The sequence below is a fragment of the Nicotiana tomentosiformis genome, chromosome 5, assembly GCF_000390325.3.
Source record: "Nicotiana tomentosiformis chromosome 5, ASM39032v3, whole genome shotgun sequence".
Classification (NCBI taxonomy): domain Eukaryota; kingdom Viridiplantae; phylum Streptophyta; class Magnoliopsida; order Solanales; family Solanaceae; genus Nicotiana; species Nicotiana tomentosiformis.
In genome coordinates, this window is record NC_090816.1 from 101430130 (window position 1) to 101449137 (window position 19008).

A 19008-nucleotide genomic window follows, 5' to 3' on the forward strand; every position below is an offset into this window, starting at 1 on the left:
GATACAAATGGTCCTCTGCGCGCAGGGACTTAACTAGCATATCATAAATATAAACTTCCATTGATTTACCTATTTGTTCTTCGAACATTTTATTTACTAGGCGTTGGTAAGTAGCTCCTGCATTGTTTAGCCCGAAGGGCATTACATTATACCAATATGTTCCATACTTGGTGATAAATGAAGTCTTTTCTCGGTCCTTTGGGTTCATTCGGATTTGATTGTACCCAGAATAAGCATCGAGAAAAGTAAGGATCTCATGGCCGGCCATGGCATCGATCATGCGATCGATGTTAGGCAGTGGAAAAGAATCTTTGGGGCACGCCTTGTTTAAATCCTTATAATCTACACACATTTTAAGTTTGTTCCTTTTTTTAAGGACTACAAATACATTGGCTAACCATTCGAGATATTTCACTTCCCGAATGGACCCTATTTTAAGAAGTTTAGTTACCTCGTCCTTTATAAATGCGTGATTTACCTCGGACTGAGGTCTTCTCTTTTGCTTCACCAGTTTGAACCTAGGGTCTAGGCTTAGCCGATGCGTCGTTATCTCCGGTGGGATCCCTGTCATGTCTAAATGGGACTAAGCAAAACAATCTATGTTATCAATAAGAAATTGAACAAGCTTTTTCCTGACTTCAGGGGTTAACTCCTTTCCCAGGTATACCTTTCGCTCGGGCAGGTACTCGATCAATATAACCTGTTCCAGCTCTTCGACCGTTGATTTGGTGGCGTCAGAATCTTCGGGAACAATAAAAGTTTGAGGGGTCAGAAAATCCTCCTCTTCTTCTTCTATCTCCTGCTTCCATGATTCGGTCAAGGCTGGTGGCTGTGATTGCTATTTGACTTCCTGTTTACCTTTTATGCTCGACCTTTCCAAGGTTGATAGTGCCGATATCGGCATTACCTCATCGACCGCGAATATTTTATTTGCAGCATGCTGCTCCCCGTATACTGTTTTTACATCGGCCGACGTCGGGAATTCCATAATTTGTGGAGAGTCAAAGGGAATGCCCTTATATTGTGGATCCAAGGTCTTCCGAGTGGGGCATTGTACCTCATGTCGCCCTCGATTACGTGGAACTTGGTATCTTGAATGGTTCCAGCCACGTTCACCGGTAGAATAATCTCCCCTTTAGTTGTTTCACTGGCCATATTGAAGCTGTTTAAGACCCGAGCTGCAGGCACAATTTGATTTTGTAGACCGAACTGCTCCACGACCCTCAATCGGATGATATTCACCGAGCTACCTGGATCCACTAAAACACGCTTAACTTGAACTATATTTAATAATATAGAAATTACCAGAGCATCATTATGGGGATGAGAAATGCCTTCTGCTTCTTCGTCGTTGAATGATAAAGTGCCTTCGGGCACATAATCTCGGGTTCGTTTTTCCCTAGTGATTGATACCTTAGTGCGTTTGAATATGGGTCCATGTGGGATGTCGACGCCACCGACGATCATATGAATGACATGTTGGGGTTCCTCCTATTTATTTTTCCTATTGGTGTCCCTTTCTCTGAAATGATTCTTGGCTCGATCGCTGAGGAACTCTCAAAGTTGGCCCTCATTGAATAGACGGGATACCTCCTCCTTTAATTGCCTGCAATCCTCGATCTTGTGACCATGCGTGCCATGATACTTGCATATCAAATTTGGGTTTCTTTGGGAAGGATCAGTTTGTATAGGTCTGGGCCACCTAGTATCTTTGATCCTTCCGATTGCCGATACAATGCCCGATGCATCAATGCTAAAGTTATATTCTGATAACCGAGGTGCCTCTATGGGATCGGCATACTTGTCAAAACCACTTTTGCTCATAAGTCCCCGAGAATTCTGTCCTCGATCACTTCTTCGATTGTTCCGGGCAGAATTGCGTCCTGAACCGTTGTTCCTTCAATCTATGGTATATGGTTGATATCGGTCTCTGTTCGATCTTGGCTCCCTGTCAATGTCCCTTTGGTTTTTAACTTCCGACTTGTTTGGATGTACTGAATCGGAAGGGGCTCCTAATTGGTCATCCTCGACCCTGATCTTCTATTGATATTGATTGTGCACATCTGCCCAAGTTACAGCTGGATACTCGATCAAATTTTGTTTCAACTGATGTGATGCTATCGAACTCCGCTCGTTCAACCCTTGGGTGAAAGCTTGAACGGCCCAATCATCTATGACCGGTGGCAATTCCATTTGAAATCAGGACACGAACTCCCTCAACATTTCATTATCCCTTTGTCTTACCTTGAAAAGGTCTGATTTCCTCGTTGTGACCTTTATAGCCCCGACGTGTGCCTTTATGAAAGAATCCGCTAACATGGCAAACGAGTCAATGAAATTTGGTAGCACGTTGTGATACCAAATCATTGCTCCCTCCGAAAGGGTCTCTCCGATTTTTTTCAACAACACAGATTCGATTTCATCATCTTCTAAATCGTTACCCTTGATGGCGCATGTAGATGAAGTAACATGCTCGTTGGGATCGGTGGTCCCATTATATTATGGTATGTGTGGCATATAAAAATTCTTTGGAATAGTCTTCAGAGCCGAACTTGGAGGAAACGACTTTTGTACAAACTTCTTCGAATCCATCCCTTTCAAGATTGGCGGTGCCCCCGATATCTAGTCAACTCGAGAGTTGTATGTCTCCACTTTTTTATCGTTGGCTTCAATTCTCTTCTCCCCTGATTCAATTCTTTTTGTGAGCTCCTCGATCATTTTCATTACCGCAGGATCAGTTCCCGATTCGTTACCATTCGACCTTTTCTGGTACTGGCTCGGTACAGCGAGTAATTTTCGGCTCGACCCTATTCAGAGCTCTATGTTGATTTTGTAACTGAGCAATAACGGCTTGCTGAGCCTGAAGCATCTCGAATATCACTTGGAGACTGACTCTTTCGTCTCCTCTGCCCTGTGTTCCTTGGTCACTAGATCGGCCTTCTCTGCGTACGCTCCCATCGAGATCTGTGCCCAGGTCCGCATTTAGAGCAACGTGCGAACTTACATCGACTGGATTGGCAACCGGTGCTTCCCCGGGATTAGCTTGTGGCACCTCGACTCCTAGAGCAATCACATTTTCGTTTTCACCGTGGAATCTGAGGCCATTGTCACCGTATGTGGATGTGTTTTGTGAGTTTGACATGTTTTAACCTGAAAGCAAAGATACTTGACAAGAACAAGCGTAAAATAATGTGTTTTACTAGAATCAGTGCTGAACAATCACTATTATCCTTAGCCCCACGGTGAGCGCCAAACTGTTTACCCTAAAAATTGAGTAACAATTAAACTTATATTGTGGTTTTAAGGATATGTGATTTAAACCAGCACCAATTGACAAATAACGAATTAAATAGATAAATTGGACAATAAAATAAATCAAACCGGTCAGCAAACGATGCCTCGACCTCGATTCGAAATAGTCTCGAGGTTCGTTAATAAGAACAATACAGGATAGAACAAACATCAATGAACAGTGATGAACAAAGAAAACAACGTATATGTATATTCCTATCAGTGAATAATGATCATTCTACAAGTGAATTGGATCCTTCTTTATATAATAGAAGAATCCTAAATAAGGTACAACTCTAATAACGGAAGTAGATCCCATGATTGGCGCTAATATTCGCTTTGATTTGATCTGTTCCGGGATTTTCGCCCTGGCTTTCGACCGGTTACTGATATCTCGCCATTCCGTTATTACGCCTTACTCGAAGTCAATCATGCTCGATCTCGATTATTACTGGCCTCGATCTCAATGAACACTTCGATCTCCAGGTGTGATGTTTTATCTTCGAGCTCGAGCCCGATCTATTATGAGGTTACCCTCGAGGCAATTCCCCTGCCAACGAAATCGGGTATGCCCGATTTCGACCGTATACACTGTCACCAAGAGTATCATTGATTACCTCTTTTCTTTTCTTTAAGAATAAGGGTAATATTATAAACAAAACTTTATCTAACTTAAAACAAAATATAGTTTCCATTATACACATTATAGACATTCGTCAAAAAGTATATGCACTTAATTCTCCGGTATTGGTAGTGTTAGTATTATAATTTCGGCATAACTTTGTCACCGAATCAAACAACAAATAGTAAATTGGGACCAAATGGACGATTTGCAAAACAAAAAGACCTATTTGCAATTAATCCATGTACATAGGCTTTATTGTAATTTACAAAAAAATGTCCTCTAAAAAGATACAGCCGGAGTGCCCATTTATACACTTCTTCAGTAGACAAATGAAAAACAAAGCGACTCAACAATGCAATCCATAAACACTTGTTGGAATTCTCCTGCTCATTTCCCTCAAATTAGTGCTTCATTTGGATTTGAAGTCTTCAACTTTAGAACTCAGAACCAAAATTCAACCTAGTAGCTCAAAGCCAAATTCTGCAACTGATATTATTAAAACTGAGAATATATCTGAAAAGGTTGAATCTTTACCGTTTCATCTGAAGTCAATCACAAGTACTTCAAACCCTTTTGTTAAACACTGCCTTAAGCTTCGCCAGAGCTCCTCTTATCGCCATTCTCATGGTTCTGTTCTTCTTGTTGGCTCTACCCTATTAGGTAAATTCTTTTTCTTTATTTGAATTCTTTGTTTGGATTATTTCATCTGATTTAATCAGTAAATTTTACGTTCTCAGTTTTATTACTAATAGCTATGATTGAAGATAGTGAAATTTGTTAATTTTAAAATAATTATCTAGTACTGGTTTATTTAAAGAATGAGATACTTTTAGCATGAGTATTAGTATTTAGACAATTCTCCTTTTCTTTTGCCCACATGTATTGGGTCCATCTCCATCCCATGGCCCATGTGAGAAGTTGAAGCTTCTTTTTTTGGTTTTGTCAAGCCAACCAATTTAGAAGGTCAATTTGGGCAACTAGCTTTTGGAGTGAATATTGATGTCATTGCGTACATCAATATGTGCATTCTTCAACTATAAATAGGTGCCTCTAACTTCATTTGTAAACACACCAAAACAAAGACAAAGAAAGTGATTTACAGAGTAAGAAGAAAAATACTCTGTGAGAAAAAATATATAGAGTTTGAGCGGTATTGTAGTGAGATGGAAAAATCAAAAGAGGGTTATTTCTTTTGAGTGTTTAGTGGTCTTGGAGTATTTTACTCGGTACCACAAATTGTAAAATCCTTGCTATAGTGAAATCAGTTGCTCCTCTCGGGCCGTGGTTTTTCCCTTATTCAGAAGGATTTTTCACGTAAAAATCCCGGTGTCCTTGTTTCTCTTATTATTACCGTTGGTTACAGTATTTTAGTAATCCACATTTATTATAGTCGTATACCGTGAATATATTTCTGTGGGGGTTAATTTTCCCAACAACTGGTATCAGAGCACATGTTCTGCTCATTCACGGAAATATTATTTACAGTCAATTTTACTCTGTGACAAAAAAAAATGTCAGGAGTAAAGTATGAAATAACAAGATTCAACGGTAATGACGGTTTTTTCATATGGCAAACAAGGATGAAGGACATGCTCATCAAACAAGGGTTAGACATTGCACTAGATGGAAAAGAGGCAAAGCCGGAAACCATGAAAGCCGAGAAATTGGCAGACATGGATAAGAAGGCGGCTAGTGCAATCAGACTGCACTTGTCCGATGAAGTACTCAATAATGTCGGGGATAAAAATAGTGCATGTGGTATTTGAAAAAGACTAGAAAGTCAATACGTGTCCAAATCCTTAACAAACAAGTTGTTTTTGAGAAAGCAACTTTATGCCATCCATATAGTGAAGGTACAAATTTCTTGTCCCATTTAAATATGTTCAATGGATTAATCACGCAACCGGCAAACCTTGGAGAAACAATCACTGAAGTAGATAAGGCTATCATGCTTCTAAACTCGTTGCCATCTTCCTATGATAATTTGGCAACAACCATCCTGCATGGTAGAGATACCATCGATTTAAAGGAGGTCACATCAGCCATCCTACTCAATGATAAGATGAGGAAGAAGCTCGAAAATCAGGGGCAAGCTCTTATCATGGAAAACAGAGGAAGAAGTTTTTATAGAGCATCGAGTAGCCGTGATAAATCCAAAGCTCGTGGAAAGTCCAGGAACCGGCCAAAGGGTAGAAATTGCTACAGTTGCGGTCAACCCGGTCACTTCAAAAGAGATTGCCCAAAGAAAGGTCGAGGCGAGAGCAGTGGACAGAAAAATGATGACAACACAACCGCTGCAGTGCACAACGATGATTTGGTGGTTCTCTTCGTTCACGGGGAGGAGGAATGCATGCACTTAGCAAGCCAAGAGTCAGAATGGATGGTTGATAAGCAGCATCCTACCATGCCACACCGGTAAGACAATTCTCCTGTAGGTACAAAGCAGGAGACTTTGGAATGGTCAAGATGGGAAATACCAGTCACTCAAAGATTGTGTGGATTGGCGACATTTGTATCAAGACAAATGTCGGATGCACATTAGTTTTAAAAGGCGTGCGACACGTACCAGATCTGCGAATGAATTTGATTTCAGGGATCGCTCTAGATCGAGACGAGTACGAGAATCACTTCGCCAATAGGAAGTGGAGACTCACCAAGGGATCATTGGTGATTTCTAAAGGAGTTGCTCTCTACACATTGTACAAGACAACCGTTGAGATATGTGAAGATGGATTACATGCGACTGTAGATGATACGTCTGCAGATTTATGGTACCGGATATTGGGCCATATGAGTGAGAAGGGACTGCAGATCCTATCCAAAAAGTCACTCATCTCATTTGCAAAAGGTACAACTGTGAATTCTTGTGATTATTGTTTATTTGGAAAACAACACAGGGTATCGTTTCAAGCAACTCATGGGAGAAAATCGAATATACTTGATTTAGTATATTCTGATGTTTGTGCTCCAATGGATGTAGAATCAATGGAGGTAACAAATATTTTCTCATATTTATTGATGATGCTTCACGAAAATTGTGGGTTTGTTTCTTGAGAACCAAAGACCAGGTATTTCAAGTATTTCAAAAATTCTATGTTCTGGTGGAAAGGGAGACAAGTCAAAACTTAAAGCGTCTCAGGACAAACAATGGAGTAGAGTATACTTCAAATGAGTTTGAAAACTACTGCTCAAGCCATGGAATCAGACATGAGAAGACAGTTCCTGGAACCCCACAACACAATGGTATAGTTGAAATGATGAATCACACCATTGTCGAAAAAGTGAGAAATATGCTCAAAATGGAAAAACTACCTAAGTCATTTTAGGGTGAAGCAGCTCGCACAACCTGTTACTTGATTAATAGAAGTCCATCAGTTCCATTGGAGTTTGATATTCCAGAGAAAGTCTGGACCAACAAAGAGGTGTCCTACTCCCATCCGAAAATGTTTCGATGTAAAACTTTTGCACATGTGCCGAAGGAGCAGAGAACGAAGTTGGATGACAAAGCTATTCCGTGCATCTTCATCGGTTATAGAGATGAAGAGTTCGGCTACAGATTGTGAGACCCAAAAAAGAAAAAGATCATCAGAAGCAGAGATGTGATCTTCAGAGAAGATGTGGTCGGAATTGATAGTGATCAATCAACAAATATCAAAAATGATAATGGTACAATTACTAACTTTGTTACTACTCCTACTGTACATGTACGCAATCCTTCCACAGGTGAAAAATGGCACACGGAAGGCGTAGATGAAGAGGTTGCTGAGCAGGGGGAGAACCCTAGTCCCCAAGAGGAAGAAGGAGAGCAACAACAACAAGAAGAAAGACAACAACCTTTGAGAAGATCTGAAAGAGAGAAGGTAGAGTCCACAAGGTATCCTTCTTCGGAGTATATCCTCGTCACTGATGAGGGGGAGCCAGAGAATTTCAAGGAGGTGCTATCTCATCCGGAACAAATCCAGTGGACGGAAGCCATGCAAGAAGAGATGAATTCTTTATAGAAGAATGATACGTACGAACTGGTTGAACTTCCAAAAGGCAAAAGACCGTTCACGTGCAAGTGGGTCTTTAAGCTCAAGAAAGATGGAAACGGCAAGCTGGTCAGACTCAAAGCTCGATTGGTGGTAAAAGGTTTCGAACAGAAGAAAGGTATTGATTTTGATGAAATTTTCTCACCTGTTGTCAAAATGACTTCTATTCGAACAATCTTGAGCTTGGCAGCTAGCCTAGATCTTGAAGTGGAGCAGTTGAACGTGAAAACTGTGTTTCTGCATGGAGATTTGGAAGAAGAGATCTATATGGAGCAGCCAGAAGGTTTTGAAGTAAAGACGAAGAAACACATGGTGTGCAAGTTGAAAAAGAATCTTTATGGGCAGAAACAAGCACCTAGGCAGTGGTGCAAGAAGTTTGACTCATTCATGAAAAGTCAAACGTACACAAAGACTTTTTCAGATCCATGTGTATATTATAAGAAATTCTCTAACAATAACTTTATCATCTTGTTATATGTGGATGACATGCTGATTGTAGGACAAGACAAGAAGTTGATTGCCAAGTTGAAGGAATATTTGTCCAAGTCATTTGACATGAAAGACTTGGGTTCATCACGACAAATTCTAGGAATGGAGATTGTCTGAGATAGGGCAAATAGTAAGTTGTTGCTGTTACAACATAAGTATATTGAACGTATACTTAAACGGTTCAACATGATGAGTGCTAAACCAGTTAGCACGCCTCTTGCTGGTCATATGAAGTTGAGCAAGACAATGTGTCCTACAACAAAGGAAGATAAAGAAAGTATGGCTAAAGTTCCATATTCATCTGCCGTCGGGAGCCTGATGTATGCAATGGTATGTACCAGACTTGATATTGCGCATGTTGTCGGTATTGTTAGCAGGTTTCTTGATAATCCTGGAAAAGAACATTAGGAAGCTGTGAAGTGGATACTTAGGTATCTAAAAGCAACCTTAGATAAATACTTGTGTTTTGGGAGATCAGATCCAGTCTTGAAGGGCTACACAAATGCTGATATGACAGGTGATCTTGATAATCATAAATCTACTACATGATACATGTTCACTTTTTCAGGGGGAGCTATATCATGGCAGTCGAAGTTGCAGAAGTGTGAGTGCTTGCACTCTCTACAACTGAAGCAGAGTATATTGCCGCTATTGAAGCTGGCAAGGAGATGGTTTGGTTGAAAAGGTTCCTTCGAGAGCTTGGATTACATCAAAAGGAGTATGTCGTCTATTGTGACAGTCAAAGTGCAATAGACCTGAGCAAAAATACCATGTATCATGCAAGGACGAAGCATATCGACGTGAGATATCACTGGATTCCAGAAATGATAGAGGATGGATCTATGCAGTTAAGAAGATCCATACAAGTGAGAATCCTTCGGATATGCTTACCAAGGTGGTACCAAGAGACAAGTTTGAGCTATGCAAAGAACTTGTCGGCATGAACTCTATATGAAAAACTGGAGTTACCTCCTTCAGGTGCATGGGACTGGAGGGGGAGATTTATTGGGTCCATCCCATGGCCCATGTGAAAGAAGATGAAGCTTCTTTTTTGGTTTTGTCAAGCCAACCAATTTAGAAGTTCAATTTGGGCAACTAGCTTTTGAAGTGAATATTGATGTCATTGCATAAATCAATATGTGCATTCTTCAACTATAAATAAGTGCCTCTACCTTCATTTGTAAACATACCAAAACAAAGAGAAAGATAGTGATTTACAGAGTAAGAAGCAAAATACTCTGTGAGAAAAAATATAGAGAGTTTGAGCGGTATTGTAGTGAGGTGGAAAAATCAAAAGAGGGTTATTTCTTTTGAGTGTTTAGTAGTCTTGGAGTATTTTACTCGGTACCACAAATTGTAAAATCCTTGATATAGTGAAATCAGTTGCTCCTCTCGGGCCGTGATTTTTCCCTTATTCAGAAGGGTTTTCCACGTAAAAATCTCGGTGTCCTTGTTTCTCTTATTATTACCGTTGGTTACAGTATTTTAGTAATCCGCATTTATTATAGTCGTATACCGTGAATATTATTTCTGTGGGTGTTAATTTTCCCAGCAATTTCATCTGATTTAATTGGTAAATTTTACGTTACTCAGTTTTATTACTAATAGCCATGATTGAAGATAGTGAAATTTGTTAATTTTAAAATAATTATCTAGTACTGGTTTATTTAAAGAATGAGATACTTTTAGCTTGAGTATTAGTAGTTAGACGATTCTCCTTTTCTTTTGCCCATATGTATGGTTTTTTTAATTGTTGTAATTTTTTTGTTTTCTTTTTTACCTAAGTTCTATACTGAGTTTAGCCATTTCATGTCCTTAACTTGATGTCTTAGTCCTTGTTGATTGTCGTTCGCTATAATTCTAAATCCTTTAGCTTGAGACTCAAATTTTAATGCCAAGCTGTTATAGTAGTTGGATGGTGAAGCCATTTGCCTTAATGCTGATTTAGAACTTAGATGATTATTTATAGCCTGTTTGACCAAGCTTCCAATATCTTTTATTTTGACAAGTAATTTTGTTATAATGCTTTCAAAAAGTACTTTTGGAGAGTAGCATTTTGTCTTTGGTTAGTAATTTTGAAAAACAGCTTCTTATACTACCCAAAAGTACTTATCTTTTTCCTAATAGTTTGGCCAAACACTGCACTTTTGGCGTCCCAGAAGCTTTGCCAAATAGGCTATTAGTTCCATAGGGGCTCGCTTTCTTTTGATATATTGTAGAATCTCGAAATACTTGAGAGACTAATAGCAGAGATGATTGAAATGTGTGATGATGTAGTAAGAGATGACGGAGCATTGATCTCAAAATACTTACCTCATAGGAACAATATTGAGCTGCCTTGTGCTTTTCATGTTTCCAATTGAATGCTTATAATGGACTATCGTTCGTTCTTATAATTGGCTGTGCTTATATGTGTACATCATTGAATCTTGAAGGGGCAGCTTCATATGTGTACTTTTAGAACTATGTACTTTTAGAACTGCCTAACCTCTGTTCTTTTAGTTTAAGCTCATTTTCATCTGTTATAGATATGATGTATAGATCGGTAAGTTTCTTCTGAGTATTTTCCTCTGACCTATGTCCTTTATTACGTTCTCCCTGTTGAACTGTTGGTTTGTTATCTTTTGCGCTTGTTCATATTTTTTACTCATTCTTTTCATTTTATTTTTGTTTTATTTTATTTGCGTTCTTCAATCCGCTTATTTGAAATTTTGAGCGACGTGGCCCTAGAGCGTGGAGATACTTTTTGGTTTGTCATTTCAAAGTTTGATCTTTGAAGAGGTACATCTTCCTGTAAAAGTTTGACTAAGTAGAAGGAAAATCTCTTGAATTAGTTCGGATTTAGACAATGTTGTCTTGGTGCTGATTAAACTCATCTGACCTTTCTCAGGGAAATATATAATTTTCAAGAAAGAGTACAAGAGAGACCTATTACATTAGAATGCTTACTCGAAGACCTAAATCTTCAATCAGTTCGCCTTGTCCGCATCAGCTCAACGGTGATGAAGAAACTCTCTGGTTTACAGTCCATTTATTCTATTGAAATGATTGCGTTAATGAAAATTCCCTCAACATTCCACAGTGTTGATGATGAGTTTCTAGAAGAAGACTGCACTAGATGGTTCCAGAATGCTCATCGTATTCTAGTTCTTGATGGAATCCAGGTTATTTAGATTCTAATCTTGGTTACCTTTAGAATCCGTTGCTTCTTCTACTCAGAAGAATCAGCAGTGACTAGAACTGCTAATTCAAGAACGAATGCTAGTTAAATCTTTTTTATATTTTTCTTCTGTTAGTGATGTGAAAATAAAAAGTGTCCTTGTCTTCACCTAGTGCAAATTCAAGAGTATATGAAAAATTAAATATCGACAAGTAGTGCTAAATCATCTGATTTACAATCCATTTAGTGACACTAATATTTCTTTGTTCAAGGCTTTCTTAATTTCCATACTGATTGATGCAGGACCCTGGTAATCTTGGCACATTACTTGGATCAGCGATGGCATTTGGATGGGTAAGGAGATACTTTAACTAATTTTGATTTCAGAGATATTGTCCTTTATTTCCTTCAATGGTCAATTCCCTTTGTGCTTTTTAGTACTGCGTATACACTGAATTTGTTTGACGTTTTCACATTCTCAGTGTGGTTACTGCTTCACTAAACTATCTTTATTCATTAGGGGTTCCATTCAGATTATGATCATGTCAATTGATACTTGTGGTCAAGAATACTAATGCTTTGTGTAACTGCAAAATTATCTTCTCAAAGTCATAGGATAAACATTCTAGGCTCTATTGGACATCAATAATATGCTAAAGCGCCTTTCCATGGGTTGGAATAATTCGCCAACTAAGTAAAACTCCTCCATCTTTTGGCAGGGCGGTGCCTTTCTACTACATGGCTGTTGTGATCCATTCAATGAGAAGGCGCTTAGAGCTAGTCGAGGAGCTTCCTTTCAGCTCCCCTTAGTTTCCGGCGGTTGGCTCCACTTAGATGCTCTGAGAAACCATTATAACATGAAGATGCTGGCCGGCCATCCTGCAAATGATCAAAGGCCAAGGAGAATTTCTACGCTATCGCGAGACTTTGCAGATTCTTTAGCAGAGGAGCCGTTGTGTTTGGTTTTGGGCAGTGAAGGAGGTGGCCTTTCTGAGAAAGCTAAGGATGCAAGTGAGCTTGTGAGTATTCCAATGGCAGGAAAATTCGAGTCTCTTAATGTTTCAGTAGCTGGTGGAATATTCTTGTATATGTTACAACCTGAAAAACCATAAGTCTTTAAGCTCTGTTTGAAGTATTCTCATCTTATTTCAACCAGCAATGATTTTGCAGAAAGCAGACACAAATATAGTGACCAAATTAAATAACCTAAGCAAGCTTGTCGCCAGGCGGAGCCAGAATTTCAACCTTACGGGTTCTGGATTTTGGGACCACGACTTCATGTGTTGATGACTGAGTTCTAGATTTAATATTTATACATATTTCATAAATTCAAAATACCAAATACGTTGTTTGAGCAAAAGCTACTGGTTCGGCTGAACCCGTAGGCCGGCTTGTGCCTCCACCCCTGCTCGCCGGGATAAAACACAAAAGCCAACCCTGGGCACTTCACATATTGAATCAAACCGTAACATGCATTTTCTCTACGAGCTGAAGAGGATTCAAGATTTAAACTTGATGAGTTCAACCTTTAATTCTTAGCACTAACTTATTCTATCACTGAAGTTATTTCAAAATCTAATATTTGTTAAGATTTTAATATTTTTCACACACACACACACACATATATATATATATATATCTTCCCTGTCTAAAGTATCGATTTAGTTGAACCTATAGCTAATAAGCTACATCCATCTCTGCATTATCATTGCTAAATAGGTTAAATCAAAGGCTTATCGAGAAGTTGTAGAGCTCAACTAGAAAAGGGAAAATAACTATTGTGAAGAGTATTACTTTAAATCGATCTTGAGAATATTTAATTAATTAGAGTTTTAAAATTATTAACTTTTTTGCTAAACTTTTAAAGTTAGTAAACAAAAAAAATTGTTAAATAATTAGTGTTTTTATTTTAGACAAAATTACAGAATATTTTATTTTATGAATGTTTAGTTAATTAGAATATTTTTCGTCTCATTCAATATTAGAATGAAATATTATTTTTCCAGTCCCAAAATTTAGGTAATTCCTAGTAGACTTGTTATTGCTTGTTGAGATGAGAACTTCTCATAGAGTCCTTAGGAGGTAAAACCTCTCGCCCATAGATTGTTTATACCAAATTATATTAATTTACTATGGTTAAGTGATAAATTAAGGGTGAGCATGTATATTAATTAACTATGATTTAATAATTAATCATGTTCATAAAAACAAGTGTTATGTATTTATTGGTATAACCCACACGGTGCGTGAATGAAAAACTAGCCAATAGGCAAAATCAGTATCGACAAATTTGTTTCCACATTCTTAGATAATTGTTGAGTTAAACTATGGTACAAATTAATTTATTTAGGTTAATAATTATGCTCCAAGAAAAGAGTTTCATATATGACATAATTAGTCGGAAGCTATTCCAACCAAAACTCTGAAAGAAATTTCTTGAAGTATACTCCAAACCATATTTTAATTTCACACACATACAATGCTTATAAAAGGAGTTTCATTTATCTTTCGGATTACACCTATATACCACTTCTAAGTTCTAACTAATACGAAAATCATGGCTGGTGAGCATTTACTTATATTTTTGTTTCTGTTACTCAAATTTTCTTCTTCATTCTATTTAATCTTTTCCCTTTAAACCTGCTTTTTCTTTTCGGTTTTTTTGCCCCCCCCCCCCCAAGGTCCAATTAATTGAGATTTGTATCGTTGTTCAATTATTTATGCATCTCTTTTACCTATTATTTCGCGTGTTCTAACATTATTCATCAATGTATATAGACGATGGTTCGACAGATCTAGGATTCTGAGAAGACTGGTGCACCATTTCGGAATGGAAAAATCGAGTAAACTTTAGGCACGTTAGTAGAAATAGAAAGAAAAGAAATATATAAGAATAGACGATGGTTCAAACTCTGCAAGACAGAGGCAGATCTAGGATTCTGAGAAGATGGGTGCACCATTTCGGAATGGAAAAATCGAGTAAACTTTAGGCACGTTAGTAAAAATAGAAAGAAAAGAAATATATAAGAAAACAATTAAACAAAAGTTTTGGTTGGAGGATTTGATCCCTTGACCTCAAGGTGGAAATAAGAGGCCAAAGCCAATGAACCACTTCACCTCTTTTGACCATGCATTGCATTAAATATGTATATGTAGTTTTGCCAAATCATGTACATCATATATGTACTTTAACCCGAGGACCACGGATTCATGTGAACCACATTTTATACCGTGGATCCGCCCCTGGGACGTGGTGACGCTATTTTATGGGGTACACATATTAGACTTATTTTTCAATTTACCGTATGCTTTTTTTCTAATATATTTCAAATAACTTAACTTTTTTTTTTGTTTTTGTTTTTGTGTTTTTGGTTCCTTAATTATATGAATACTCTCGTCTCACTAGGTAAACATTTTGAGCATATTTCGCAAAATAAAAATGTGATTAGAATTTTGGCGGCTTTCTAGTTGTAAAAGTAAGGGATCTTTACATAAATAGCACTAGATTAGAATGTAATTAGATTTACTGTTTATTTTTCTAGTTACTTATTATACACGGTTATATATAAATTATACGCATATTATATATTTTCCAGCTATTTTTAGTTTAAGGGATTTGGTGGACGGCTATTTAGGTTAATTTTTCTAGGAGCTTATTTTGATATATTATTGATGTTGAGCTGATTGAGAGTCTATTTTACCTGTCGTTATTCAATTTGTTCGTTATGCTCTTCTATATATAGATATATGTCAAGGTTTTTTGCTTATGGTCTATATATAATTTTTTTTAAAAATTATATTATTAGGTTTGTCATTTGGAGTAGCTTCTGCATTAGCTTTCAAGACTATTGGTGTTCTATTTCCTGAACGAAAACCTGCTAAAACGGATGGAGACAAGACGGAGAAAGCTACACAAGTTATTATACCTGCTATTAATATTAATATTCCTCCTAATTTAAGTGATCAAGTAAAACCCCAGCACAATGCGTGTTACGCCTGCTAGTCAGGGGCGGATCCATGTGGAGGGGCACGGGGCACGTGAACCCATGCTTCCCTCCTTAGACTGTGTATTACAATGGTATTTATCGGATAAAAGTTCTTATAAATCCATGTCGGAACTCATGCTCAAAATAACATTTGGTTTAGTCGCGGCTTTGCACACCTTTGGCCCCTAGGACCAGTATTCAAATCATGTTCCGTATAACATCAAAAGCTAGTTTTCTATTTCTTTTCTGTTTCAACTAAAATCCGTCATATCTCTCTTTTATGTTTCTCTTTTTTATCCATGCATTCTTCTATTTTTTGGTTCTCTCTGTGACATATTTTTTAATTAAATTTTTGGTTTTTTTTGGGATTCTCTTTAATTTCCTTTTTCTTCTTTTGTGTTTTCTTCATTTTCTTTTTTAGTTCAATCATTGAGTTTCAAAAGCTGAAAAATAAATTTTGAATTAATTTGAATCTTTTCAATGTCAAGTTTCCTTTTTTTTGAATTACCACTCTCTTTTTGAATAGTTATTTAATTTTAATATATCGAGCTAATTATTTGTAACTATAAATAATGATGCAATCATTGAGGTAGGAAAACTATTTAGACATTTGTCTATGGAGTGATAGAACAACAACAATAACAACTCAGTGTAATCTCACTAGTGAGGTTTGAGGATGGTAGTGTACGCAGACCTTACCCTTACCCTGGGTTTCAGAGGCTGTTTTCGATAGACTCTCGGCTCCCTCTCTCCAAGAACTCCCCACCTTGCTCTTGGGGTGACTCGAACTCACAACCTCTTGGTTGGAAGTGGAGAGTGCTCACCACTAGAGCAACCACTCTTGTCAACCTATGGAAGGATAAATTTTTATAATAACAATATTGATTGTTGTTTACTTGTCAGTTGTTGTCATGGCAAAAGTTTAAAGCACCAAATCTAACGGTGGTCGGATAGTAGTACATCCATCCTCCTAAAATCCTGGATTCGCCTATACCTGATACAACAATCAAGTGAAATTTGAAAACCAAGCACAATACGTCTGCAACTGTTGTCAGAGGCGGATCCAGAATTTAGGGGTTATGTGTGCCGACCTAATCGATGTGATCAACTTGAGGGTCAGTTCGAGGGTATATAGACAAATAGATCAAACGAAAGAAAATATTATAACTATAACTAATCGACAAAAAAACCAAAATAGTGACAATAAAGTTTAGCAAGAACACTCATATCCAACTAAATACAAAACAAAAACATATATTTGATGAGGAAAAAATAGCCACATACGGTTAAGAAATAAACATGAGGAGGTGAGGATTGAGAAAACTATACAATGATGGGCGTAGTGCAATGACTAGTGAGCAACGAAGGTGTGAAGCATCCGCAAAGGTAAAGCAAAATAAATGCTTACAGTAACAGTCTAACAGAGAAGCGAGAAGTAGTGGCGTGAATGAAGGCTGAAGCAGCGAGAATTGAAGAAAGGGAAAGGGGAAAGTGGACTTGGGAATTAGGGCATTGTTTTACCTTTAATTATAAGAGAATATTCTATAAAGAGTAATTTTATTATTATTTTATCTTATTTGTTTATACTTAAACAAACAAACAAACAGAAAAGTAAAACATTTACTATAAAATATAGAAGAGTGTGTTGTGTAGTGTACTTAATTTCCTTAAACAAACAAACAGAAAAATAAAATACTTGCTACCGCCTGGATTCGAACTGTTGCCCTCCTGAACGAAAAAGCAGACCTTTGCTAATGGCACCTTTGCCACTTTTGTTCTACAAGTGGCACTTTAAATATATATCCTATATCTTATACATATTTACATATATACATAAGGTTTTTGCTGAAATTTACGGATAGCATACCACCCCGAACCGTGTACATAGATTCGCCCCTGACTGTTGTACCTGCTACAAAAGTTGATATTGCTTCAAATAATTTATTTGGTGACGTAAGTGTTGCGGAAGCCAAATGTATATAGTGTGAATGAGTCACAACTACTATACCAAAAATTATGACAACCACTAAATAATAAACAAGACAATAAGACAACAATAAAAGAACACCAGAATTTACGAGGTTCGGCCAATTTTGCCTACTTCCTCGGACACAATCAATATTTTATTCCACTCTAAAATTACAAGTGAAATAATACTAAAGAGAGAAGATACAAATGCCTTAAGAAGATAAAAGGCAAATGAGAGGTGTGTTTAAATCCTAAACATTAGGCCTCCTTTTATAGGGTGAAATTCTCATTCAAAATTGTCATCCACCGATGTGGTACTTTTGCCAATTTTAACAAATCTCCACCTTGGCAAAATTTCACATCTTCAATTTTCTCTCAATAACAAATTTTGGTTGTGTCTTCATCTTCAATCTTTAGTGTTCAACAATGTTGATCAAATCCAAACAATGTTGAAACTTGACCGCAGTCACCACTTTTGTCAGCATATCAGCAGGGTTCTCCGTAGTATGAATTTTCTTCACCGTGACTCCACCTTCTTCTATGATTTCTCGTACGAAATGATACCGAACATCAATGTGCTTCGTCCTTGCATGATAAACTTGGTTCTTCGCTAATTGAATAGCACTTTGACTATCACAAAAAATTGTAATATTTTTTTGTTCAATACCAAGCTCCTTTAGCAACCCCTGAAGCCAAATTGCCTCCTTCACAGCCTCCGTAATAGCCATGTACTCTGCCTCTGTTGTAGACAAAGCAACTGTTGACTGCAAAGTAGACTTCCAACTAACTGGTGCCTTTGCAAAAGTAAACACATAACCAGTAGTTGACCTTCGTTTGTCCAGATCACCCGCAAAATCTGAGTCACAATATCCAACTACAGACCGATTGCCTTCCTGCTCAAAAACTAACCCAACATCTACAGTACTATGAATATACCATAGAATCTATTTCACAGCTTGCCAATGCTCCTTTCCTGGATTATGCATATATCTACTAATAACTCCAACGGCTTGTGAAATGTCAGGTCTCGTACAAACCATTGCATACATCAAGCTACCAACAACATTTGTGTATGGTACCCTTGACATATACTCCTGTTCATTTTTATCCTTTGGCGACATAGTAGTACTTAGCTTAAAATGGGGAGCAAGTGGCGTACTAATTGGCTTAGTCTTCTTATCTATGCCAAAACGCTTTAGTACTCTCTTCAAATATTCTTTCTGAGATAAACAGAGTTTCTTTGTACGTCTATCTCTTATTATCTCCATGCCAAGAATTTTCTTTGCCTCACCCAGATCCTTCATCTCGAACTCCTCCTTCAGTTGAATCTTCAACTTATCAATTTCTTCCGAATTCTTGGAAGTTATCAACATATCATCAACATATAGGAGAAGATATACAAAGGAACCATCATTAAGTTTGCGCAAATATACACAATGATCGTATTTGCTTCTCTTG

General features: G+C 37.5%; 1 protein-coding gene across 1 annotated transcript; it reads left to right on the plus strand.

Moving 5' to 3' along the window:
* Positions 1-4236: 4236 nt before the first annotated feature.
* On the plus strand, positions 4237-12780 carry LOC104115093 (uncharacterized). Its single transcript, XM_070175168.1, has 4 exons — positions 4237-4576; positions 11327-11600; positions 11900-11950; positions 12316-12780. Exons 2-4 carry the CDS (start codon positions 11439-11441, stop codon positions 12706-12708), a joined length of 606 nt encoding a protein of 201 aa, XP_070031269.1. The 5' UTR covers positions 4237-4576; positions 11327-11438; the 3' UTR covers positions 12709-12780.
* Positions 12781-19008: the final 6228 nt, after the last annotated feature.